Source organism: Corylus avellana, chromosome 9, assembly GCF_965113065.1.
Source record: "Corylus avellana chromosome 9, dhCorAvel1.hap1.2, whole genome shotgun sequence".
NCBI classification, from domain to species: Eukaryota; Viridiplantae; Streptophyta; class Magnoliopsida; order Fagales; family Betulaceae; genus Corylus; species Corylus avellana.
Window position 1 is genome coordinate 17,007,770 of NC_142498.1, and position 26,605 is coordinate 17,034,374.

The 26,605-nt window shown below is 35.0% G+C and overlaps 2 protein-coding genes across 2 annotated transcripts; both read left to right on the forward strand.

Moving 5' to 3' along the window:
* The first annotated feature begins 664 nt into the window (after positions 1-664).
* LOC132190598 (alpha/beta-Hydrolases superfamily protein) lies at positions 665-10,157 on the forward strand. The gene is made up of 11 exons (XM_059605633.2): positions 665-1,066; positions 2,376-2,443; positions 2,905-2,975; positions 3,101-3,343; positions 5,422-5,585; positions 5,713-5,768; positions 5,871-5,923; positions 6,016-6,127; positions 8,926-9,023; positions 9,759-9,885; positions 9,965-10,157. Exons 1-10 carry the CDS (start codon positions 930-932, stop codon positions 9,825-9,827), a joined length of 1,071 nt encoding a protein of 356 aa, XP_059461616.2. The 5' UTR covers positions 665-929; the 3' UTR covers positions 9,828-9,885; positions 9,965-10,157.
* Positions 10,158-11,477: 1,320 nt separating this feature from the next.
* On the forward strand, positions 11,478-25,578 carry PFK4 (phosphofructokinase 4). The gene is made up of 14 exons (XM_059605632.2): positions 11,478-11,802; positions 11,896-11,942; positions 12,024-12,063; positions 12,160-12,222; positions 12,307-12,444; positions 15,585-15,743; positions 15,902-15,955; positions 16,055-16,123; positions 16,997-17,126; positions 17,226-17,266; positions 20,617-20,841; positions 21,653-21,701; positions 23,713-23,867; positions 25,112-25,578. The coding sequence occupies exons 1-14, from the start codon at positions 11,560-11,562 to the stop codon at positions 25,250-25,252; spliced, it is 1,554 nt and encodes a 517-aa protein (XP_059461615.2). The 5' UTR covers positions 11,478-11,559; the 3' UTR covers positions 25,253-25,578.
* The last annotated feature ends 1,027 nt before the right edge of the window (positions 25,579-26,605 follow it).

A 26,605-nucleotide genomic window follows, 5' to 3' on the forward strand; every position in this document is an offset into this window, starting at 1 on the left:
ATTATCCGGTGTTAGATGGCCCCAACAGATCACGGGTGACTTCTCACTCCTACACACGTTTTGTGAAAAGTTTGACAAGTATTATTATTTATATTTAAATTAGATGGTTTTATTCAACCTCTTTCTTTCATAAGGCTAAAAAGATTCGCATAAATGTCAATTCATACGCTTTTCAGAGTAATGTTAAAATGATGTGGCTTTTAAATTAATTACTGGGCTTGTTTTAGTCAAATAATAATTTTAAAAGTCACATTATTCTTAAAATAATATAAGAGAAATACAAAAATAATTTTTAAAATTACTCGACTTATCGAGCTATGGCAAGAGTTAACTCCGATTATATTTCCATCTATTTTTCTCCCTCCCATCTATTCCTCGCCCCCTTTGGTTAGTTTGTTCTTTGTTTTTGTGCTTTTGTTGTTGGTTAAATGTACTTAAAAAAAAATATATATTTATATTTGATAAAAAAATTTAAAAATAAAAACACGGCATATATCATTATTTAATATTCACATTGACAAACCCACAAAATCATGCTTTTTGTAGATTTAAATAATATAAGGAGTATAATTAGTGACGTGGTGACAAGTAATTAGCCACTACAATACACCGTAATGTGAAATCAAAGCACCGAAGCAATCCTTTCCCGGAACGCAAAAGAAGAAGTGCTTTCAGTTCGTTTCTTTCCTTCCCTCTAAGGTCTCTCTCTCTCTCTCTCTCTCTCTCTTATTTCCTGTCAAGAGTCTCACCCACCTTTCGCACCCATCTTTCGCGTTCCCTCACTTTCTGTCCCAAATTTTCACGAGAATCTCGACACGACCCAAACGCTGCTCCTCTCCTCCTCACTCGATCTCCGTCGCACTTCCGATTCCCGATTCGTCCGGATCAATGCACTTTGCCTGAGCTGAGCTGAGCTGTGGATTTCAACTATGGAAAACGGCCACGTAGAGAATGGAGTTTGCTCCTCCGAATTGGTTAATGGAGGCCGCGACATATGGAGCTGTAACGGTTCTGATTCTTCGTCTGCTGATCATCTCGTTGTAATGGTTCATGGAATCCTCGGCAGGTCAGACTCTTTTCTTCTTCTTCTTCTTCTTGTTATTATTTCGATTTTTGATTGCTTTATGATCTTGAATTTCATGGAATTCTGGTTTTTGTTTTTGATTCTGTTCTGTTCGATGATAGATTAATGTTGTCCTGTTGTTTTTGTTTTTTTTTTGTTTTGCTTCAGTTTGGACATTTGTTTGAAGTGTTCAATTTTCCAAATTGAAGGGTTCTTCTGTTATTTTTTTTATTTTTATTTTCTTCTTCTTCTCCCTAATGAATTGCTTTTCTTTGTCATCGTTACTTTTGTTCAATTTTTTCCTTAAGTTTTATAAGTTCATTCTGAAACCTATCATTTCTGAATTTTAAGAGATTTGGGACAATTCTGATTTTTTTTTTTTTTTGGTGAATCATAACTCTGAATTTCAGTGTTTAATTTTGTAGATATATGTAGCGTGTCATTTTTACATACTTGAAAATCATTCTTTGATTATATCCATTTTGGTAGGGGATGCCAATTTTGACTTATATGATTGATGAATTCTCGTTTCTATTATTACTTGAAACTTTTTTTCTTTTTTTGAAGTTAACTTGAATTCAGGACATGCGTTAAACTTTAAAGGATTTTGCTAAGTTTTTGTCAGTTATGGTGGGGAATTGAGTTGATGTCTTTTTGGGTTTTCCATTTTGCTTCTCTCTTGAATTTGAGTTTGGGTTGGGCCGGTCAGCTTGATGGTTTGAATGTACACTCCGCTTTTCTACTTGATACTGGAGAAAGTGAGTTGCACTTCGAATTTAAATTTATCCATTTGCCAAAAACAGAAATATGGAAAGAGGAAGCTAAGAGAAGATTTTGTTTCCCCCCCCCCCCAAAAAAAGACATAAATTTGGGACTTAACGAACTTGAAGATCAGATTCTCCAGTATTATTTTCGACTGAATTCATTTTTCCATTTAAGTTTCTAGTAAAAAACCCCTGAATTTTATTCTTCTCTTTGTTTAGTTGCTGGTAAAAAATTAGAGGAAAATGTTAAAAAAAAGAGAGAAAGAAATGAAGATAGAATTTGAAACGTATTTCATAATGTTTTGGTTTCCGAGGAACAAAAAATTCTACTCAATAATGCTTGACGTGGTTGCATTAGTCTACTCAATCATGCTTAATATTGCTGTTGTCTGTTATTGCATATTGTGTAACTTCTTTAAGTTGAAATTTACTTTCTTTTTCTTCTTCCTATCTTTCCTTTGCAACCAAAAAAAAAAAAATCCTTCTTATTTGGAAATTCTCTTAAGTTTTGTTTGTTGCTGATGGTGGTTTTATATTTGCTTGTGCAGCACCAAGGATTGGAAGTTTGCAGCGGAGCAGTTTGTCAGAGTGCTCCCAGATAAAGTGTTTGTTCATTGTAAGTAGCTCTTCTTCTCATTGTAATGCTTTCAATGTGAAAAAAACAAAGATTGTTGTCCATCCTCTTTTTACTAGTTTCATTGGTATAATACTGTTACTAATCACTGATTTTTTTTTTTTGGCCACTGCATAGCTTCATGATATGGACCATTTTAGACCCAAAATTGTTGTGTTTAGACATGAATATTTCCTTGTCCTGTGATTATCCTTGATGAGGCTTGCAGATTTGACTTTAGTTTCTGTAATTTTATTGACTGTGCTTACTATATGGAACTAGGGTTAATATAGTGCTTTGCTTTGTTTGACTGGTCAAAAGTTGGAGGTTTTAGGTGTTTCGTGTCCTATCACTGTATATAACTTAAAATATTGATATTTTAAGTTAGCAAGTTCATGGGATGTCTTGCAGCAATGAAAAATGTTTGCCCAATTATACTTAAGTTGGTTGGATTTGTTTTGCAGGTAGTGAACGAAATGAGTCTAAATTGACTCTTGATGGTGTGGATGTTATGGGAGAGCGATTAGCAGTGGAGGTTGGTAGTCACAGATTTGCTACGGTTCTACCTGATATTTTGAAATTAACAAAATCTGTTTGTTTTGCTGACAAGAAGCTTTGACTGCACATCATATTGTAATTAAAAGAACTTTTGAATTCTAGGTCCTGGAAATGATTCAGAGAAAGCCTAAGCTATCAAAGATCTCCTTTGTTTCACATTCTGTGGGAGGACTAGTGGCAAGATATGCAATTGGGAGATTGTATGGACCACCTAAGAGAGAAAATGTAGAGGATTCTTCTACTAATAAATGTGAAGAGGATTCAAAGGGTACAATAGGAGGTTTGGAGGCTATGAACTTCATCACAGTTGCTACACCTCATCTTGGTTCAAGGGGTAATAAGCAGGTAACAAATCCTTTTCATGTCAGAAATTTGTTAACTGAGAGTTTCAAATTTTATCAACATCCAATGCTAAAATGAACTTTATGTTTGCTGAAGTTAATAATTTTAAAGTTTTTGTTGTGCTTTTCTGATCAGGAGTAAACTAGACAATGTTGTTATTGCAGTGCAATCCTTGACTTGTGGGTGAGATGGAGAAATTATAGTTTCATTAATCTGCTTGAGAAAGCATTTGTGGTGGTTGAATAATAGATTCCATCAGGATAGTTTAGAGAAGTTGGATCACTGGATGATGGGAATCTTTTTTGGTCAGGCTCTTGACTTTATTAATGAAAAAGCTAAGCTGAGAAATGTCTAAAAATTCAGAAGTCCAGGCATGGGGTGAAGTATGATATTCTGTCTTTGGATAAAAGTTTAAAATGGTGGCCCAGTTGCAATATGCAGTTAATACCATTGTAGCAGGTTCCTTCTTAAAAGGGAATTGGGTATGTCCTTTAAGGATTGGTGGGGGGGGTGGGGTGGGTGGGTTGGGGGGAGCAAGTCGTGACTCATATTCATTCTCTCCTTGGTTGAATATGTGGGATTGAAGCAAAGGTTGAAAATATGTAAAAGAAATACCTTTGGTTTGAATTTTTTTTTTTAAGTTGACTATGGAGCTTGGGTTATATTTCGTTTGTTTTGGTCTATATAGCTCTCTTCAAGTGTTCTTCCATTACTATATCGTAAAATTTTGAGGAGCATTTTGTGGGAAGGAGCTCTCAACACAAATGGTTATGTTCATTACTTTCTAGTTTTTCTGGAATCTGTGGGGGTCTGGTGTGTGTTTTAATCCTATTTCTTTTATTGGAGTTTTGGCTGGAATTCTCTCTTTGGCAATTTTATAGTTTCTTTTGATTGAAAGTACTTATCAAAAAAAAAAAGGTTTCTTTTGATTGAAAGTACAGGTTTTAGTATTGTCAAGAAAAGGATCATATCTGATATGAATTTTAGTTTCATTTTGATGTAGAACTTAAAGGCCAACATAGAAAGCAAAACTAAAGAAGTGAAGTTCATAGAAAACCATTGGTTAACTTCTTCTTTAGTTATGCTCTTTTGATGGTCCGTTAAATTCTATCCTATTTAGTATATACTTATGTTGCCTTTGGTACAATTACTCTATAACTTTGGAAAATTATAAAAATTATTTCTAGGTCCTTTAAATTATTTCCTATTTAGTATATGCTTATTTTTCCTTTAACTTTGGTACAATTACTCTATAACTTTTAATAGGACTGATTATTACTTATAAAAAAAAAACAAATACTCTTTAACTTTAGAAAATTATAAATACTATTTCTACCTAAGCCAACTTTTGAAAGGGCATGCTTTTATTGATTGCATTAAGGAAGGCCTTTAAGTAGCTAATTTTATTCCAATATTTGTGGCATAAAATATCACTGGACATGAAATGTTAAAATTCTCAATTTTTCAGAACCTTTTATTGATTGCATTACATAATTTGTAGTCATAGGAAAAAATTTCGACTTCTTGTCAAAAGTACATGCTTTTAGGTGTTAAAACCGTCAGTGAACATTCCATGGAAAACTAGAGTAATTACCTTTTCATCCCAAGCTGACCTAGTCAATGCAAAAACTCTTCTTTTTTTTCCTAGTCAAATAAGAATGTGGGGATTAGTACTATTAGGCATCATTTTTGAGTTAAATTTGTAGCCATTTCTTTGTTAAGGGGAGAAATGAAAGCATATTAGGTTGTATCAACATAGGTCATCGTATGACGTTCATTTGTGTGGTACATGAAGTAGAAATGAAATACTTGTTTATTTGATTCTGGATTTACATCAGCAGTGAACATAATCTAATTATCAAAAAAAAAACATAATCTAATTATGATCCACTTGGTGGCATACCTGCCAGATTTTCCAATAGTTTTTTTTTATCATAAAGAGAAATATTCATTTTTTGTTGGTGTATGAACTGCTCTATGTTGATATTCCTTATTAACAGCTATTACTCTATTAAATTTGATTACTCTATTAAATTTGAGTTGACTGATTTATGTTCTTTTAAAAACTTGGTCTTTTGCAGGTGCCATTTCTTTTTGGTGTACCTGCTTTTGAGAAAGCTGCAAATTGTGTTATTCATTTGATATTTAGGAGAACAGGTCGGCATCTTTTTCTCAATGATGATGATGAAGGGAAGCCTCCATTGCTTAAACGCATGATAGAAGATTATGGTGACTGTTATTTCATGTATGTCACTTGCACCCCTTTTCTTATGTGGATATCTTGAATGATACCATACCAAGTTTCATGAGATGCCCTAATCAGTCAATCTGAGTATGTAAGTAATAGAATGACAACTAAGTTATTTATGCAGGTCTGCGTTGCGTACATTCAAACGTCGGGTGGCATATTCAAATGTGGGCTATGACCGTATCCTGTTTTTTACAGTACATGTGGCTCTTGTTGATTTATACTTCTGAAGATTTTTGTTAAATTTACCTTTATTGTTTTCCATCATGAAACATTATAAAGATATCGTGGGCTGGAGAACATCATGTATTAGGCGTAATAGTGATCTGCCAAAGGTATTGTTATCTGCTTGAATTTTGTTTTTGTGGTTAGTTACTGGACCTTCTGATTGCAATTTAATAAACAAAGCATCCTTTTGGTTAATCAGTGGGAGGATTCTCTTAATGAAAAATATCCGCATGTTGTATATGAAGAACACTGCAAGGCTAATGATGATGATGAGCAGTGTGAGCCTCCTTCAAATGAAGACAAGCTAGAAGGTTTGTATCTTCACTGTTAGAGAAATTTCTGTTCGGTTGTTTATGCTAGTAGCTTTTGTTTATAATTAGTTCACTAGTTTGCTCGATAAGCATGCTTTTCAATCAACCATTGTCTAGGATTGCTGACCAAGCAAAAAAGACTGCCCTCAACGAAAGCCAACATTACAATTCAAGACACTGTAGAAGGATGTAACAACAAACAACCATCTTTTGGAGGGGACCCACCACAACTTGTCTTCACCTTCCTATCTCACTCTAACTAAATACCATATGCCCTGAAGAACGAGACAAAGACATCCACCTTCCAGTCATGAACTGCTCTAGCAATGCTCACATTCCATTGAATGGGGCCACTTGAAAGCTCCAAGTGAGTCACCAGAGAAGCATCCTTTATGTTAGCAATACCATATAAAACTGGAAAAGCTTCCTTACGGGCCATATCCCCACACCATAGATCATACTAGAATCTAATTTTGGAGCCATCTCATACCTCAAATGTAGTATAGCTTGAAAAGTTCTCCCAACCCCTTCTAATATTCTTCTATAACCTCACCTCATACTTCCTAAGAGGCTCATTAGAGCAGCACTCACCCCATGAATTGCCAAATTTAAAGTTTACCACCACTCTTCACCTTGCCTCGCTCTCAAGGCCATAGCACCAAGGCCATTTCTCTAAGAAAGCGCGATTGAACATTAGCAAGTTCCAAATTTCCAACCCTCCCTCAGAAAAATACGTAATTTTCCAACTAGTCAATTGTCGCTCTATTTTCTCAATAACACCGTCTCAAATATGCTTGACTTTATAGGAGGCCTTCAATGGAAGGCCAAGATACTTCAAAGGCAAAGAAGAAACCTCACACCCCATAATACCAGCCAACCCATCCTCCACATTATCAACATTCCCAAAGGAACCAATTTTGACCTAGCCTAGTTGATCTTCAAGCCTGAAACAACTTCAAAACATAAGAAGAAAAAACCTGTGTCTATTTTTAATCTCACTAATGTCTCTCTGAAGGAGCAGAGATCGAGATTAGCACCAAGAAGACCCTTGCTCAAGCTGACACCCTCAACTGAAAATTTGGGTCTTCAACCATCCCAGACGCAAACCCAGAGGAAGAGCTTCGTCCCATCAATGCCTATACCTCAAAATTACCAAATGAGCCCTTCAACGACGAGGGAAAGGCAGGAATCTTTTCGGTCTAGTTAGAGCCTTGGCATATGACGGAATCCCCCCACCTCCAACAGAGGTCTAAGGGCCATCTTTGCCTAATCCGCACTTGGCGCTATAGGACTACTGGAGTGACGCCCAGTTGACCCACCACCATGCCGTGACTGGAAGAAGTGCAGAACCACTCGAAGCTTTGCGGCAAAGGACTTATAGCCCCCGCTATGTCTCCCTTCCGGCACCAAGATGTGGCCCCTCCGTCACCACCAAGAACCACCCATGCTTATTGGAGCATCGCTGGGTGAGAAATATTGGAAACCAACACCGGAGCATCTCCAAAACTCCTTCCTCCCCTCCTCTAGACGGTGGCTATCAATCAAGAGACGTTGGTAATGCCCAAGCATAAGGAACAGACAGAACCCCTGCACCTCTCAGAAAATCCTGCACACTGGAGACCTACCCTTCACTACCAACTCAAACAACTCCTACTTTATGTGACACCCTCTAAACAACCCCATTCCAAAAACAACTGCCGGCACGCTCTAACACGTGCTGACTAGAGAGAGAGATAGAGGAAGGATGATTAAAGGCTAGTTCTGGAACCAATTCACATCATAGTTAGACTATTTCATGCTACCTAACTCATATATCATACAATTTTCGATATAATCAGCATAATAAAATATATTCGTGATAGCTCCATGGATGATTCGCTGGCCCATTGAAGCATAAAAAGTCCCGGAACCATTTATATATAGTCCTCAGATGAGAATACAACAAATGAGTGCCTGTTGTGATAGTTTGGACACCTTCAAAGAAACAATCAACTAGTCATGCTGAAAGATGCGAGTTAGTGTCAGTAAAAAAACAAAAGGTAGGAAAGGCTTGGATAGTATCTTTGATGAGGGAGCTATAAATTATTCTTCACCTGAAAACATGTATTTTTTTAATGAAGTACTGGAAATTTTATTAGAACAAAAGGAAATAATTACACAAGGTGTTTACATATCCTCTCTAGAGATCTGACAGTGTACACCTTCTCTATGTGTACATTAACATCTGCTCTGTTGTCTATTCTGAGAAATCCTGACTTTTTACGACTTTATGAAAGACAAAGCTATAAAATTGCTGCAGTACTTGAAATATTTGAGCTTCATTTCCTTCAGAGAATTTATGGATTTTCTAAGTATGTTCCAGTGGATATATCCTTGTTTTCATAAAAATGTATTCAGGAACTAAGAATTAAAATTTTGTACTTCTGTCAATATATGGGCAGGAGTACCCAAATCTTAATGCATGTGTTTGAATCTAGCGCTATTCTTATTTAACAAAAGCTGCTACCATGAACCTGCTTTAATGGAGGAAATGGGGAGGAGGAGACAACATCATTTTATGCATGGAAACATTTTAGGTTCTTTAAGGCTAAGTTTCCTTCTTCTTTTCTAGCTCAATCATTTCTGCTAAAATAAAGTGATTTTCTGTTCCTAATTATTTTTGCTTAGATACTTGCAGAACCAGCTCCCAGCTATGATATAATCATTTGCTTGCTTGGCTTTTTTTCTATGTTGGTTTGTAATAGTTTCTTTCAGTTTTTTCTGCCTTACAAGTTTGTGGTCGGTGGTACATTGTGCAGAAGAACTTGTGACAGGCCTATCTCGCTTGTCATGGGAAAAAGTAGATGTTAGCTTTCACAGTTGCAGACAGAGGTTTGCTGCTCATAGCGTCATTCAGGTCTTTCTCTCTCTCCGACACACCCACACCCACCCACCCACCCACCCACCACACGCACGCACACAAATGCAATGCATACGTGGGTATGTGTGCAAGTCTAGGTACAACATGTTAACATTTTCTGTTGACTTTTGTGGCTGTCATGTGTCACTGTTGGAATTACTTTTAATATAAGATGTTGTCAGTTTTTATATGCAACAATGGAAGTTCTATATTTGGCAAGCTTTTCATTGATAGGTCTTACTATCCTTTTAGAAAAAAGGTTTTTTTTGTCCTAAACGTGTGGAGATGAAAGGAGAGGGAAGAGAGAGGGAGCCATTGTCATCCAAGTTTAAAAGGCAGCCAGTGATTACACTGATTTGCTGAAACAACTGGATTACTAATTATGGAAAGTCAAACCATGCAATCGATCTACATGATTTTATCCAGAAAGAACTTCATTCCAACATATCTATCTATATAATTTATGCCTATATAATTATATGCTATATATTAGTAATGTTGCTGAAGGGCTGATTTTGCAATGACAAATTGACAATGTTGGTCTTTTGTAGCTCTTTTTTTTTTTTTTTTTTTTGGTTTTAAGTGATTCGTATCTGGTTAAATCAGCTTATCAGCTGTTTTTTGAAGCACTGAGTTTCACTTAACAGTTAACGCCATGTTAAAAATTCAAAGAACTGTAACAAACGTTGATCATTAAAAAGGAGCAATATCCTTTCTGTGTGCATTTTACAGGTCAAAGACCAAAGCATGCATATAGAAGGTGCAGATGTCATACAGCATATGATCGATCATTTTCTCTAATAGAAGCCTGACTCCTACAAGTAAAACGCTTGGCTGACACAGATTCAAGGTTCTTCAGGTAAGCGGCAAGAGATATGCTGCCAAAATCCCTAATTTTTGCCACCTTGATTTGTGTCTGAAATTCCATATGATTGTAGGTTGAAGGCGATTAATTCTCTCACTACACTGCAAGGTCTACTTAAAAGTGTGCTACGCAAGCTGCTAAAGAAATTTTGTTTATTTGGTATCCTTTGATTCCTTTCTCAATGTATATGTACAGGCACAATCAATAAACATAAATTGTGCATTTCATATCCCCATTAATTCTATTAAAATTATATTTTGATTTAACCTTTGCTGTCATACCTATTGTGAATACTGGCGTACGATTTTATACTTATCAAAGAAAAATCAAAATGAGTAAAGCAACTCAATTCAAGCTTGAGCAAGGTTTCCATTCGAATTGTCACGGAATATATATTCCAATGGATGCTCATAAAAGCCTATTACTACAGTAGTTAATGTCAATTAGAATATTACAATTCAACATAATTGACGAGTGAAATTGTAGCATTGTATAAGGATCGGTTTGGTTTGTTAGTTTAAAATGTGCCGTTATAAAAAAAAAAAAAATAAAAAAAAAATAAAATTGCATTTTCGATACGCACGTGTGAAATATTAACATAAAATATGTTGACCCAGCGATGTCAACGTTAGTATCACGACTCTTCAAAGCTTCGGAAGAAAAAAAGTACATAGCAATTGGACCAACGCCTGTGCCCAAAATGTAGAGTCATGTTTTGCAGATAAATGTAAATCGGTCATTATGATTGTTCTAAATTATAAATTACTTTCTATGGTATAAAAATTGATTTATAAGTCTTTACGGTTGACGTAAATTATAAATTATACATGTGGTATAAAAATAATTTATAAGTCTTTATGGTATGCTAAAATAACAGCTTACTCTTTAAAATCAATTTCCATGCTCTAAAGACAAATGCCAATTTAATAAAAAGAGTGATATAATTTTCTCAAACTTAATTTGAAGAAAAATTTTGTCACAATTTATTAACTTGAATGTTGTTTTTATTTATTTTTCAATAGTTAGAAGATGTTACTGTCAAATTCCCGCAAAATGCTCCGAAATCATTGCGAGGAAAATGAAAATGAGAGAGGGTTACGCAAAGAGTAAAATTTTAGGGATAAAAGAGATTATGTTAATTTACTAAAGCAGTATGACTTGGAGTAAGGGCTAATGTGTAATCTTAGCTAGTGTCCTAAAATGATGTGAAAAATCCTAGTTGTCAATTTTTAAAGTCATAAATTAATAATAACATATGTCAGTGTCACGTTTTTATTGGGTATGAGGGGACAAAGTAATAGATTCGGTTAAGTTACTTAACAAAAATTGATTTCATGGAGTAAACTGTTATTTTGGTCTACCCTGAGGGCTAATAAATTACTTTTTATATCAAAAGAAGTGATTTATAATTTAAGACAATTATAAGGACCTATAAATTATTTTTTATATTACTGAAAATGATTTGCAACCAATGAACCAATTTTTGCAGTTATCCCTACTAAAAATGAACAATTGGCCTATTAAAGAAGTCAAAGACGACCACTGATCTCATCCTGCCGTTGATCTCCGGATAGTTAATTAGATCATTTCTCTCTAAGTCTCTTCTCTTTCTTTGTACGAAGTACGAACAAATATACATACTGGGAGGAGGTTGCTGTTGAATCGTTGATGGATCTCTCACTCTCTTCGTCGTCTTTAATTCCAATCTCAACCCCCTTCAAATCCCGCACTTTCACGCACTACCCAAATCCCCCCAGCTTCAATTCCAAATCCAGAAACTTCCAAAGCAAGCCGCTGACTTCGCGCCAAAACCGTCCAATCAGAGCTCAATCCTCCAACGGAACTACCCCCAATGACGGTTTTGTCCTCGAAGACGTCCCTCACTTGACCGATTTCCTCCCCGCCTTGCCGGTACCCCTCCCCTTTAATTCTCACTCTTCAACAAAAACGAAGACATAAGTTGTTGTTTCTAAATTCATCTTCTCTTTCTTTTATTTTCTTCAGTCGTATCCGAATCCACTGCAAAGCAGCAAAGCCTACGCGATTGTCAGGTATATATATATATATATGTTCATTTGTATTTGTTAATGGTTGCTTGGTGTTTTGTGTGCGATAATTTCTTGTTTTTATAGGGAAACTTTTGTGAGACCTGAAGATGTGGTTGCGCAGAAAGTGAGTGAGCCTTTTTTCTCTTACAACCAAAAACTACAAAAAAAAAAAAATAAATAAATAAAAAAAAATTACTAAATTATCTTGAATTGCCTCCAGATTGTTGTTCAAAGAGATAGTCCGAGAGGAATACATTTTCGGCGTGCAGGGCCTCAAGAAAAGGTGTGGGTTTTCTCCTCTGAAACCACCATGTCCTTGTGGGATCACAAAGTAAGCTGATAAAAAGGGTGTTTTTGTAATGTTCAGGTTTATTTCAAGTCGGATGAAGCGCGTGCCTGCATAGTGACATGTGGGGGTTTATGCCCAGGGATCAATACGGTGATTCGAGAGATTGTATGCGGGTTGAACAGCATGTATGGCGTCGAGGACATACTTGGAATCCAGGTGAATTAATTTAGTGACTCACTGTGCCCAGTAATTGAGTTATTTTATTTTTTTATTTTTCATAATATTACTAGAAATAGAGCTCAAGAAAAAGTTTCAAACAAGATCTTTATATGTTAGTATTGCCTGCAAAATAAATATATCAACTTCGAAATACTTATATGCCGAGAGAAACACAAAAAAATCACTAATTTTCTATCACAGTGTGATTCAATTGTGTATAAAAAAAAATTCCAGTTTGATCAACAGAAATGATACAAGCATAGAAGGGAAACCAATAAAAAGTAATTGAATTATAATATTAATATTAAGTTTAAATTAATAAATAAAGATATCTAATTGATAAACCAAAAGTGATAATGAACGTTGTATAATTGTATTGAGTAATGGTAAGAAAGTTGTTGACTTGTTTTGGTCTTTGTGGAGGGTGAGAGACCAATCAATAGACCTCACATTGGGGGCGCAGGGCTGATTTTTTAGTTTTGTTGCTTGTAACCCAATTACCTATGTGTATTATATACCTCTTGTAGATGCTTCATTTTTCGTTATCAAAATTAAGAACTGAAACCTAGGCTCTAGATCTAGAGCCTCCTTCCATGATATGATGTCTTTGACTTTGGTTAATTTTTAATGTTCTTAATATCTGTTTTGCTCCTTGTTTGGTTCATCATAACTCTACCTAATTGATTCATTTGGGTTTCAGTTTGTATTCCTTTTCTAATCTTGGTGATTACTTTGCTTGATCTGAGCAGTAAGTGTATGGCCTCCTTGGTTTCCTAGGATAGGGTAGCCAATCCTTGACATAAGGTAGTTGCTTTACTTGATCAACTGGTCATTTGATGGATATCTACTTGGGTAATGTTATGCATTTGTCTACAGGTAAATTAAATTTGATAACGAATTTATTTATTTGTTAATGTTACACACTTGTCAACAAGGAAAAAAAAGGTGACTATTGAGTAGAGATCACATTTGGTAGCCACTCTCTTAGGAAAATAGTTGTGACGCTATGTGCATGAGAAATAGGCTTGGTAGAGAGTGGTGGTGGACTCTAAATATGACATTTCAGTGGGAGGGTGGTGTTCTAATGAGCCTCTTGGGGTGTTCGGGGTGGGGCTATGAAAGAATATTAGGAGGGGTTAAGAGGAAGTTTTCAAAGTCATACCAGATTTGAGGTGGGTGATAACTCTAAAGTTAGATTCAAAGATGATCAAGGGTCCAATTACATATGCGTGTTATTTGAACACGATTAAATTTGCCAAGTAGATACGGCCCATAAAGAGGCATTTCCATATTTATTTGGTGTTACTTGCGTAAATGATGCTTCTGTTGTGGCCCCTTTAGAACTTTGTGCTAATTCCAATCAATGGAACATGAACTTTTTTAGATTGGCTCATGATTGGGAGATGGATGTGTTTGCCTCATTCTTCATGGTGTTATCTTCAGCTAGGGTGAGGCGGAAAAGTGAAGATAAGCTATGGTGGGTCCCCTCTAGAAGAGAAGAGGTTGTTTGTGCAAAGAATACAAAGGATATGAAAAACTGCTTTGGAATGAATGATCCAAGCATGAATGTATATTCCTTTATATAGTTGTACAATGGTTCTTAGTAAGGTAAGTTACAATGAATGTATCCCTATACAGCAAAGGAAAGTATCAAAGGAAATGATAATAAGGGAGAATCATATGACCGTTGCTCTGTACAAGGCAACTCTGTACAATATCTAGGAGATTTGGTGAGCTGGTGATTGTGCAATGAATTGCACAATCACTGGGCCATGATGCTTGGGATTGAGAATCATCATGCAATCAACTGATTGCATGATGTTTGGGATCTTTATTGTTGATTGCATGATCTCCTTGATATGCTGTCTTTACAGTTTGAGGTTAGGTCCTTCTACAGTGCCTTGGTCTGTAGTGAAGGCTTCCGCTTTTCTTGGAAGAGTGTTTGGTGGTTCCTTTGAGGATGGCCTTCTTCACTTGGTCGGCAGCTTTAGGAAAGCTATTTACCATAAAAATCTCAAGAAGCAGCATGTATTGTGGTTGACAGGTGTTGCATGTGTAAAAGGAATGGGGAGACCGTGGACTATCTTCTTCTCCATTGTGAGGTAATATGGAATGTTTTCTTTAGTCGATTTGGGTTATGCATAGACGAGTAGTTGACTTGTATGCTTGTTGGTAGACTACTGACAGTACTCAAAGTGTTGCTGTGTGGAAGATGGTGCATTCATGCCTTTTATGGTGTCTATGGAAGAAAATGAATGACAGAAGTTTTGAGGATTGTAGGAGGACATTGGAGGAGATTAAGTTCTTTTTCTTCAAAATTTTTTATCTTGGACAGCTGCTTTTATTTCTCCTTTGGCAATTAGTAATCATGATTTCTTTGTTATTTTTGCTCATTCTAGTTATATGTTTTCTCTTGTATACTTCGTTTGTACTGGGGGACGCTTTACGCTTTTAATGATATCTCAATTACTTAATAAAAAAAATAAAAATTGGATGGTGTAAGGGATGCTTCTTTGTGAAAGAATGCAATTTACTTGTTTGATTCATTTGGGTGGTGAGAAATTAAAAGTAGAGAAAATTATGTGTTTGGTTTGTGGATTTCAATCAGTATAATTACCAACAAAGATTTCATTGAGGTTATCCAAATTTTCAAATAAAAGTTTTCTGGTATGCTTTAAAGGAACTAATTATTGTTTGGATAAAGTTCACTTAACCCCCTCAAACTACCACCCCAATGACAATCTACCCCCCAAACTATCAATTGGGACAATTTACCCCCCAAACTACCAAAACAATGACAATGGACCCCCCAATACTAGCAAAGTGACGAAATTACCCCTATATAATTTTCAATAAGACAAAAATACCCTTAATTTTTTGAAAGAAAAAAAAAATTAGTATTTTTGTTTTTATTTTAGTAAGGGTAATTTCGTCATTTTGTTAAAAGTAAGGGTACATTGTCATTGTTTTGGTAGTTTAGGGGGTAAATTGTTGCAATTGATAGTTTGGGGAGTAAATTGTTATTAGAGTGGTAGTTTGAGGGGGTTAAGTGGACTTTACCCTTATTGTTTTTATGTGCTTATGCATTTAATGTATTAGCACTTTACAATATGCATACCATTTTATTGTTGAAACAGGGAGGATATCGAGGCTTTTATTCTAAGAATACCATCAAATTGACACCTAAAGTTGTCAATGATATTCATAAACGTGGTGGCACCTTTCTTCGCACTTCACGAGGAGGTCATGATACCAGTAAGATAGTTGATAACATTCAGGACCGGGGAATAAATCAGGTGGACCTATGATCTGTTTTTTATTTTTTTTTATTTTTTTATTTTCACTATCTGGGATGCTTTAAGTTATTGATAGATTGGAAAACCAACAAAAAAGGAAAAAAAAAAAAGGAAGAGGAGTTTGATAAGAAAAAATTTGAACTCTTATGGGGTTTTAGGTGTACATTATTGGAGGAGATGGTACCCAAAAAGGAGCAGCTCTGATTTCCAAGGTAATTGGTTCCTTTAACATGGTTTCCTTCTATTCTTTTTCTGCTTGTCTATCTGGATATGTTCAGCATATGATCTAACATGAGCGTATTTTTCTCAAGGAAGTTGAGAAGCGTGGTCTTCAAGTGTCAGTTGCTGGGATTCCCAAGACAATTGATAATGATATTGCTGTAAGTTATATTAACCAATCCTTATCTTGGTAATTATGCATGTTGCCATATACTCATGATGATGTCAAATGAGTAGCTGAAGCCTTAGATTTAGTGTCCGAATTTTAATGGTTCCACTAAATTAATAAACGGGTTATATGAACTTTGTCGAAATTATCTTCATCTTATAGTCATTGTTTGTTAAAGGTTATTACTCTTAATGGTTAATTGATCATTGAGTATCCTTTGACTCATGAGAAGATGGATTGGAAGAAGAGAATCAAGCCTGCAATAGCTGCTAGATAACCTCTTTTTGCATTCTAAATAAAAAGCCTTTTTGTATTTGGATAAATCTTCTTCACTTGTATCCAAACTTGGATTTCTCTGAATCTTCCTTGAAAGAAAAAGTGGTTCACAAGCCACTACATCTCTGAATCACATATGAATCTCTCTCGACTATTTTTGAATTTGAATGGCATTTGCATGCACTTTTCTATTGGGAAAATAGCATTCTTTTCCAATCAATTTTTTTTTTTTTGCTTTTCTTGTCCTCCCTTTTTCTACCTTACATTTTTGGGTCTCTAGAACTAGGAGCTAAACTCAGATTTTTCAGGAAACACACAAAACATTTCGAATCTGGTTATGTTTGGCATATTTTTTTGTGAGTTTGACAGAATCTCATATCTTTCTTGAGTCAATCCTGATGATATCATGTTGATCCCATCTAAAATCACGTACTTTTGCCTTTTTATGCTGATATGGCAAATCAATGTTTTCATGTTGCTTTTCATCTTACTTTTTGGACAATTATCTGATCAATTTTGGACATTACATTAAAAGAAGATGGGTTCTTCATTTTAATTTGGTGGCATAATTTTGCATGATTTGTTTTAGGTCATAGACAAATCTTTTGGTTTTGATACTGCTGTTGAAGAAGCTCAAAGGGCTATTAATGCTGCACATGTGGAGGTTGAAAGTGTGGAAAACGGAGTTGGAATTGTTAAACTCATGGGCAGATACAGTGGTATGTGTGTTGTTGAACTGCACTTAGCATAAAGCATTTTATAGGATTCTGAGCATTCGATTTTATTTCTTCTGAGCTTTATAAAATTTCTCTTTGCAGGTTTCATTGCCATGTATGCAACTTTAGCAAGTCGAGACGTGGTAATACCCCAGTCCCATCTCACAGTAAACAACCATTTACTTTTGATCTTAATGGTCGCTGCATAAAATTTTAGTGCTATTCAAATGCATCGTGCAATGTGATGAATATACATGAAGAAATCATTGAGGAGATAATAACAATCAACTAATGATAAACTTGGCTAAGAACACAATTTTGAGATATTGGTTTGATTTCATAAAGAAATGAGTTTTTGACTAAATTATTGAGTAAATGGACTGATGGCATGTGGGATCTTAAGGAATAGCCTTTTCAAATTGTTTTCTGTTCCCCATCTCAATGTCTTCTACTGGAAATTCTTTATCATACTTAATAAAAAAACAAAAGAAGAAGTATAAATTAAATGGACTGAAACTATTGCTGACACAAGCAGTCTGATTTGGAGGGGGGGTTGAAACCTGAGTAGTTCTTTAGCTTCTTCCATATAAATACAGGACTGAACTGCCAGCAAAAGGAGAGAAATCCAAGATTAAATTATGCTGTAGTAAGAGAAATCTTTTTTTTTTTTTTTTAAAAAAAAAAGAAAAAAGAAAAAGAAGAAGAAAAGAAGGAATACACTGTCATAAAGAGAGAAGTTCATTTAAGGAAAAGAGTTGGAATTCACTACAAAATCAAGAGGAACTGTAGAAAATAGGACTGTATATTGAAACACACATAAAACTGTATAGGAGGGGCCTATATATGGGCCAGCTAACATAGCAGTAAATACAATAAATCAATATGGGCCTACAATACTCTGCCTACAATAGAACATAATGACCACAATACAATGTGGGACATATAGACATCATCCCCACCTCAAACTCAAGGTGAAGTTCAAGAGACTAACTTGAGTAAGGAGACAAAATCGCAAAAACACCTTGGAGGATGTGACTTTGTGAAAGAGGTCCATGAGATGATCATGAGACGCAATAGAATGAAGTTGTAGTGAGCAATGAAGAAGATGATGGCGGACAAAGTGACAATCAATCTCAATATGTTTGGTTCGTTCGTGGAAAACATCATTATGGGCCATCTGAATAGCACTCCTGTTGTTGTAGGATAGAAGAGTTGCAGAGGAGAGAGAAACCCATATCTTTTAATAGCCATCACAACCAAAGAAGCTCCAAGGTGGTGTCAACTAGAGCACAATATTTTGCCTTAGTGCTAGATCAAGCAACACTAGTCTGTTGCTTACTTCACCAAGAGACAAGAGAAGTGCCAAGTTGGAAACAATAACCAGTGATAGAACGATGATATGTAGGATCACCTGCCCAATCGTCATCAAAATAAGCGTGCAACTTAAAGAGGGGATTGCGAGGAGAAGTGTAGACCATGAAACAGTGACTCCTTGAAATAGCGAAGAAAGTGAAACATGGCAGCAAAATGAGCAGAATGTGGAGCATCCATGAACTAACTCACTTGATGGACAACATATGAGATAGCAGCCTCAGTGACAGTAAAATAGACAAGACTGTCAACCAACTGCCAATACAACGTAGGATCATGAAGAGGTTCACCATCATGAGGATTGAGGAGAGCAGATCAGAGATATACATGGCTTGTGTCAAATGATAACCATCAAAAGAAGAAGAAATCTTAAGACCGAGAAAGTAGCTAAGAGGGCCAAGATGCTTCATCTCAAAATGCTGAGAATATGATTGTATATAGATGTGTACAGGAGGGATCTATATATAGAGGCCAACTAACCTAGCATTACATACAATAAACCAACATGGGACCGCAGTACAATATAATGACCACAATACAATGTGGGACATATAACCTAATAGGAACAATTTTCTAGAAAAGGGAGAAACTCTTTTGGAGAGAGAGAATTCTGCTGGAAAAGAGCAAAGTGCTGCTGAGACAATCTTGTCTACCTTTTCTTGAAGAAACTGTAATGGAGAAACATGGGTAGATGAGTATGCAAAGGAGAAATTCTAGAAAACATCTTTCTTCGTTTTTTATCGATATGCATCAATGAAGCAAAAGCAATTTTTTGTTTCTTTTTATTGCTCTCTTTCTTTTGTTTTTCTTTGTAATTTTTTTTTCCTTTGAGAACCAGGCGTACTTCTTGTAAGTTATGTTTGACAATTGAGCTTTTGCTTGATAAGAAGTGAGATCCCACAGTCAAAACCTACCTATTGGGCTTTTGCTTTATTAGGAAGTAAGATCATACAGTCAAAACCTATTTTCTAAAGCAATTTTAGTCTTCAAAATTCTTTGCCTGGCAACTGTTTAAGGTTGAAATTGTATCATCATTTGTTGTTGAGGAAATCATGATTTTCTGTGAGATAATAAACAATAGGAATGAAAGGTTTGGGAGAAGAGAAATCGTTGGCTTTTAAAAAAAAAAAAAATCAGATATTTTGCAAAAGTTAAATTGCGGTATGAATTATGTATTTATTAGATTGTTCAAGAAGTTGGATATCTATCTGAAAAATTTGACCACCCTATTTATTAATTGTTGAAGAAGGAAACCAGTTGCGTAGAATTTGGCAAAGTTTTGGAACTGGACCAATTTGGCAGACATCCTAATGGGTTATTGCAATTTGTATCCATATTCCTTATAGAAAAATTGTACTGGGCGGGGAAAAAATAGTACTGGATTGTGGAAATCAGTGGTTGCATGCTCATTTCAGTTTGCGGAAATAATTTGGGAAAAGTACATTTACCCCCTCCTCCTCTAACTACCAAGCAATTCGCAACTAATGAACTCTCAATTGTTGTAATGTCACCCCAAATTACCATTGAGGTTGCAATGTCCCTCTTTTGAGCAAAAAATGACCCCAAAAAAAATTATCCACAATAAAAAAATTTAGAACAAAAAAGGGCCAAAAAAAAAAAAAATCAGAAAAAAAAAAAAAAATTGTAGAAAAGTAAAAGAAGAAAAAAATTCAGGAATTTTTTTTTCTTCATTTTTTCTAAATTTTTTATCAAGTGTATTTTTGTCATTTTTTGCACAAAATGGGACATTGCAACCCCAATGATAGTTTAGGGGATTGCAACAATTGAAAGTTCAGAGGGACATTGCAAATTGCTTGGTAATTACAGGGTAAATGTACTTTTCACAAATAATTAACTATAGTTGTGGGCTCATTTTCCTACAACCTTTCATTGTACAGTGAGTGATGCTGTGTGCTTATTTTTTCTAAATTCCAGGTCGTGGGATTTTTCATTAATTAGAGTTCACTTTCATTTTTGTGTCATGTTAATACATATTGCTTTGCTGTTTATCCACTATAATTTTTGCTGCTTTTTCAAAAGTAAACAGGTGATATGGTGGTTGGATGCTTTTGTAGTGTAAATGTTATTGCAAAATCTAATGATCAGTTTTGGGATGTAACAGGATTGTTGCTTGATTCCAGAGTCTCCATTCTATTTGGAAGGCCGCGGTGGGCTTTTTGAATTTGTTGAAGAGAGACTTAAAGAAAATGGACATATGGTTATTGTGTTAGCAGAAGGAGCAGGGCAGGATTATGTTTCTCAGGACTCGCATCCGGTTGATGAGAAAGATGCATCGGGAAACAGGCTCCTACTAGATGTTGGTCTATGGTTATCTCATAAGATCAAGGTGCAGTTGAAATTGTTACGTTCTTGTTTGCCTTGTGTTTTTTATCTTCATTTAAGACTTTATGCATGAGGCTTTTGGGGCACATTGTTGGCATTGTAGTGGATAGCGATTGTTTAGAATTCTTTTCTTGACACCCAACCTTGTATATTTTCTTTCGTTCTGTTTATGAACTTGTATGAACTTGTACATTTAGTTTCAAAAACTGATTTAATGGGAGGAGACTTTGTAGGTTTATAGAACCATTTCGTTGGGATCACTTCCATCAATGTTTGAAATTGATTATTACTTGGCATCAAATAGTTGTAGCTTGAAACTTTTTGATCATTGCATTTCAAATTCAGTAACAGTGCCCGTATAAAATAGAATCATATTAATACAGAGTCTGGACCTAGATCATTTTCTTTCATGTTTTGACACCACTAGTTTTTGGATTCCAGAGATGATCTAGGCCTTTCGTGACTGATTTCTACTTATTTTTCTGAATGTTGCAAAGCCAATATGATCGCAGCAGCCCATCTAACATGATAATTGCTAAAAGGAATGCCTGACTGTTACTTTTTTTTTTTTAAGAATAATGTAAATATTGGAAAAAAAAAAAAAAATTATTCACGGTACCGTGTTGACCCTGTCATGCACCGACTCTCAAACTTGCATGTTCTCTTTTACCTGATGAGTAAGTGTGGTCAGTTCATCCATTATTTTGTTTGATTTCAAAACCTCTTTTTATTTTAATGAAGATGATTTCTCTTTTCCTACAATCTGTTTCATGCTATTAATTATTTTTGGTCTGTGTATTTCACACATGTTACAGGAACATTTTACAGATGTTAAGAAGATGGCGATAAATATGAAGTATATAGGTATCTTCCAAAGTGGTATTTGATTTTTGCTTATTCGCTGCAGTGCACTGGACTCGTAAATGACTTTCACATCTCCTAATACTATTTGCTGTATGGTTATATATTAACGGTTTTGGAATTTGGAGAGTCAAAAATATGCTTGCCAGCAATGGTTTTAGTTTTGTGAAAAGTTCAGAAGTTGGACAGCTGTAGCGCTGTACAAGTTTGAGCTGGTCATCTGGAAAAATCATTTGCAGAGAACTCAGCAGAGTATGAAAATAGATATTGGAAATCTGACTTGTTAAATTCATAATAATCTATTGTTGGCAAAATATGGCTTAATTTCTATCAGGTTTTGGCTGAAAATTTTGTTCTTTTTTCATTCGGCTTATATACAACAGATTCATTAGCCGTGCATGAGTTTCCATATGTTAGAACACATTTGAAAATTTACCCATATGCATCAAGAATTAGCAATGCTCCCTATGATAATTTTCATTGGGTGGTTTGTCTTTAGGATTCTAATGATGGAAAACTGAAAATTGTGGAGTTGTAAGTGCATTAAAACAGTTTTTTTTTTTTTTTTGCACGCATTTGTTGGGTTAATGAGAGTTGGCACCATGACCATTGACTGACATACAACTTTAGATAATTTCCTAATAAAATAAAGTTCCTTCAAAACGAGGTTTTTTAGTTTAAATTCATAATAATCTATTGTTGGCAAAATATGGCTTAATTTCTATCAGGTTTTGGCTGAAAATTTTGTTCTTTTTTCATTCGGCTTATATACAACAGATTCATTAGCCGTGCATGAGTTTCCATATGTTAGAACACATTTGAAAATTTACCCATATGCATCAAGAATTAGCAATGCTCCCTGTGATAATTTTCATTGGGTGGTTTGTCTTTAGGTTCTAATGATGGAAAACTGAAAATTGTGGAGTTGTAAGTGCATTAAAACAGTTTTTTTTTTTTTTGCACGCATTTGTTGGGGTAATGAGAGCTGACACCATGACCATTGACTGACATACAACTAGTATTTAGATAATTCCCTAATAAAATAAAGTTCCTTCAAAACGAGTCTTGTTTAGGTTTGTAGAAGTTTGGAAATCTTTTTCTTTTTAGTTTTTATTTTTTATTTTTTATTTTTCTCTGATACACAAATTCAATGAAGAAAACACCAAGGGGTACAACTCTGTACTCTAAGAGTATACAATTTTATTCGCTCTTCATTGTTATGTCACACCCATTGATCATGTGATCTCTCTACGTTCACTTATAGTGGGAGTTATGCTTTATTTTGTATTGTCTTACAAGCATTGCACTAAGATCTCTCTCTGTACCAAATTATTTATGTCATTTTAGATATTGTTGTACAAAAGCATAGATGACCTTGATAATATTAGCCCTTCATGTGTTATATATTTTATCAGAAAGAAAATGATGCATGATCATTGCCCAAGAATTTGTTAATTGTTGAAATCATATTCATGAAAGTATATGTCATATCTCAAATTGTGAAAAATAATCGCATAATAGGTGGGCAAGTTATGAAGGTGTGTATGTATCAAATCCCACATTGGTTATGTACTTGGTAAGATTAGACTATATAAGTGACTTAAGGGAGTTCCAATTATAATTTCATCTAGTCTTTTTGGAGCATAGCTCTGATATCACTAGCGTTTTCCAAGGTTATGACATTGTACATGTCATGAAATGTTGTTGCTGATAGCCTTATGTAACCTTCTAGAAATTATCTGTTTATATCTTTTCACTTTATATTTTAACTTTATGTCCCCCTCTCTCAATAATTAGAAAAATGTTGTTACAAAAATACCTTTAGTAACTGTTTTATACTGCTCCCAAGATTTCTCATATCTTTAACTGCTTATTACATTTTAACGGAGTTGCTTGAAAGTCTCTTTACACTGCTAAGCAACCAAGATGGGACCATCTCCATCCTAGTCTCTTATTGTAATTACTTTAAGTTTTATATGTCTTAATCTTTTACTTGTATACCTTTTTTCTACAGATCCAACATACATGATTCGAGCTATTCCAAGCAATGCATCAGACAATGTCTACTGTACCCTTCTTGCTCATAGTGCTGTTCATGGGGCCATGGCTGGATACACTGGTTTCACCGTTGGACCTGTGAACAGCAGACATGCATATATTCCAATTTCTGTAAGCGTCTCTCCACATTCTGAGTTTTTCTTTTGCTTTTCTTTACTCCTCTCTTTCGGGTAAGTTACAGACGAACCCAATGAGTCTTGAATCCACTACTCACCTTCCCCACCCATTCTTTGTGGACAGAGAAAGTTCCATTTGAGCTAGAGCTCACAAGCTTCGAGTTTATCTTTGAAAATATTTCTCGTATTTATAAATCTAGTCAGTGATTGAACTTTAGAGTGATTGAACTTTAGAATTCAGTTGGAGACTCATAAATTCTGGCTAGTTTCATATTTTCATTTGTAAAGTTCTTTGAATAGATATTATAGAAGTCTGGACTCAACAGTCACTATTTTTTCAACAGTAATGGTAGTGTAGACAAGATCGGTGGGACTATATAATGGTGGGTGTTGATACAACCATTTACATTAAGGACACTGATACATAGGGTTAGAGTGTGAATATCATTTGGTATTTTCTCATTACGATTAGAATATATAAGGTTTCTGTGAGTTTGAGAAGGGTGATTTGGACTAGATGGGTTAAACGAGAATATTCAATCTCATTTTAGTATAGTATAAGAAACTATTACAGGAAAAATACTAATTTGCTGCTGCTGGCTTGCACAGTCTAGCCTTGGAATTCTCTTTACATTACGTCCTTGGTTTGAGACATGGGTGCAAGTTGGAAACCGTAACTTGTCATATTTTGGTTATGGCTGATGCCCATCAGAGAATTGTTACCAGCCATTCTGCTGTCAATTATCTACTAGTTCAGTTTGAATCATTAGGTTTTACATTTATGCAAGGAGCCTAGGTTGGCAGTTACTGAACTTTCAAATATTAGACCATGATAGATATAATTAGAAGATGGTGGAGTACTTCACTGTTCCTATCCATCTCCAGAATATGTCATTAGCTGATATGCTTGACCATACGAGGACTTAAGATCTGAAAATATACTTCTTTTTTAAGGGTAGTGGTCACCAAATTTCCTGCATGAAGAAGAGTCCCTTGTTTTTTCTTCCTCTTAATTGTAATGGGTCTGATTTGGAGGCCAATGATTTTGAGCTAGTAGCTTCTTTTCTTCTGTGTATTTGAGTGAATTTTTCCCCCTGTTCTATACTCTAACTTCACTATAGTATATGCAGTATGTTCTTCCACATTTTTTTTTTTCATTCTTTTTTTGTTTTGATAATCGTTCTGCTACATTGTTAAGTCAGAAATCTTGGTATGAATGGAATAACGTGGCTTTTGCAGCATGTGACTGAGACACAAAACACAGTGAAGCTGACAGATAGAATGTGGGCTAGACTTCTGGCTTCAACAAATCAACCTAGTTTCTTGAACCGTGATGAGGTGATCCCAGAAAAAGTTGATCAAGAACTATCGAAGGCATGAAGATTACATCAATCTAGATATTACGGATGGCACCATTTCTTGGTTCTTACATTTGTGGTCAGAGCTCCTGATCTTGCAATTCTGAAAGGTTCTCTGGTTGCTCTCCTTACATGGAATATCTTTTGAGTACACAAGGTGGCTCAAAGTCAAGGTATGAGATATTATGACTTGGCTGCTGTCATCTTAAGTTTGAGTATTCCAAGATAATTTGATTATAAATGATTTTATTGGAAGATTTCTTAGATTCAAAGGATATCTCAATGTATTCTCCAACAATGGCTCATCTCAATTATTTTGAAATCTAATATAAAATCTCTATTAAATCTTATTGGCCCTTATTTTTGTTTAATATTTCGGAGTATTTATAGATTTATGCCTAGCCTTTTTTGTTTTTCTTTTTTTATTACCCTTTATTTCGTTTTATTAGGCTTTATTTTTAGGGAAAAGTGAAAAATTAGTCCTTTTGGTTTACCTAATTTACAATTAGCTCTTTGTGATATCAAAATGAACCCAAAGATCTCCGAAGTATCCCAAAAAAACAATTTAGTCCATTAAGTCAAATTTCATCCACTAATTTAGCAGATTTTGTTAGTGTAACACTGACGTAAATATGACAAGTATCACAATTTTATTGGTTCTAACATTTCATATTATCATAATCTGTTAAGTCAGTGAACAAAATTTGATTGTAGGGACTAAATTATTTTTTTGGTATACCTTAGGTACCTTTGATTTCATTTTGATACTACATGAAGTTAATTAAAAATCAAGTAAATCACATGGGCTAATTTTGCTTTTTTTTTTTCTTCTTATTTTTAATTCCCACAAATAAAGTGCAACCTAAAAAATTCGTGTAACTACTTCAAATCAATAGGGTAAAATAACAGTAGGAAAAAAATGATCTTTAAATCAATGTCATCCACTCTGTTGTCTCTACATAATTAACATCAAAGATTTGGTTCGGGTAAACAGAAAAGAGAATAACTTATATATGGAGGTTGCACAAAAGTCACATTTTGTGCCATCAATAAAAAGTTGACACATCATCTAATTTTATTAGACTTATACTTAAAACAAAAACTCAACCACACCAGATTACACTTTAATAAAATAAAAAATTAATTTTTTTTTTGTTTTTTTTTTTTTAAAAAAACAGAATTGAAGGGGTGGCCCCTCCCCCACTTTGGGTGGCTGCGTGGCCACCCCCATGGCCTGGGGCTGGCGGCCAGCCACCCCAAGTGGGGGAGGGGTGGCTAGCCAGCCACCCCTTCAATTTTGTTTTTTATTTTATTTTTTATAATTAATTTGTATTTATAATCTGGTGTAGTTAGGCTTTTTTAAAAAAAGTTAAGT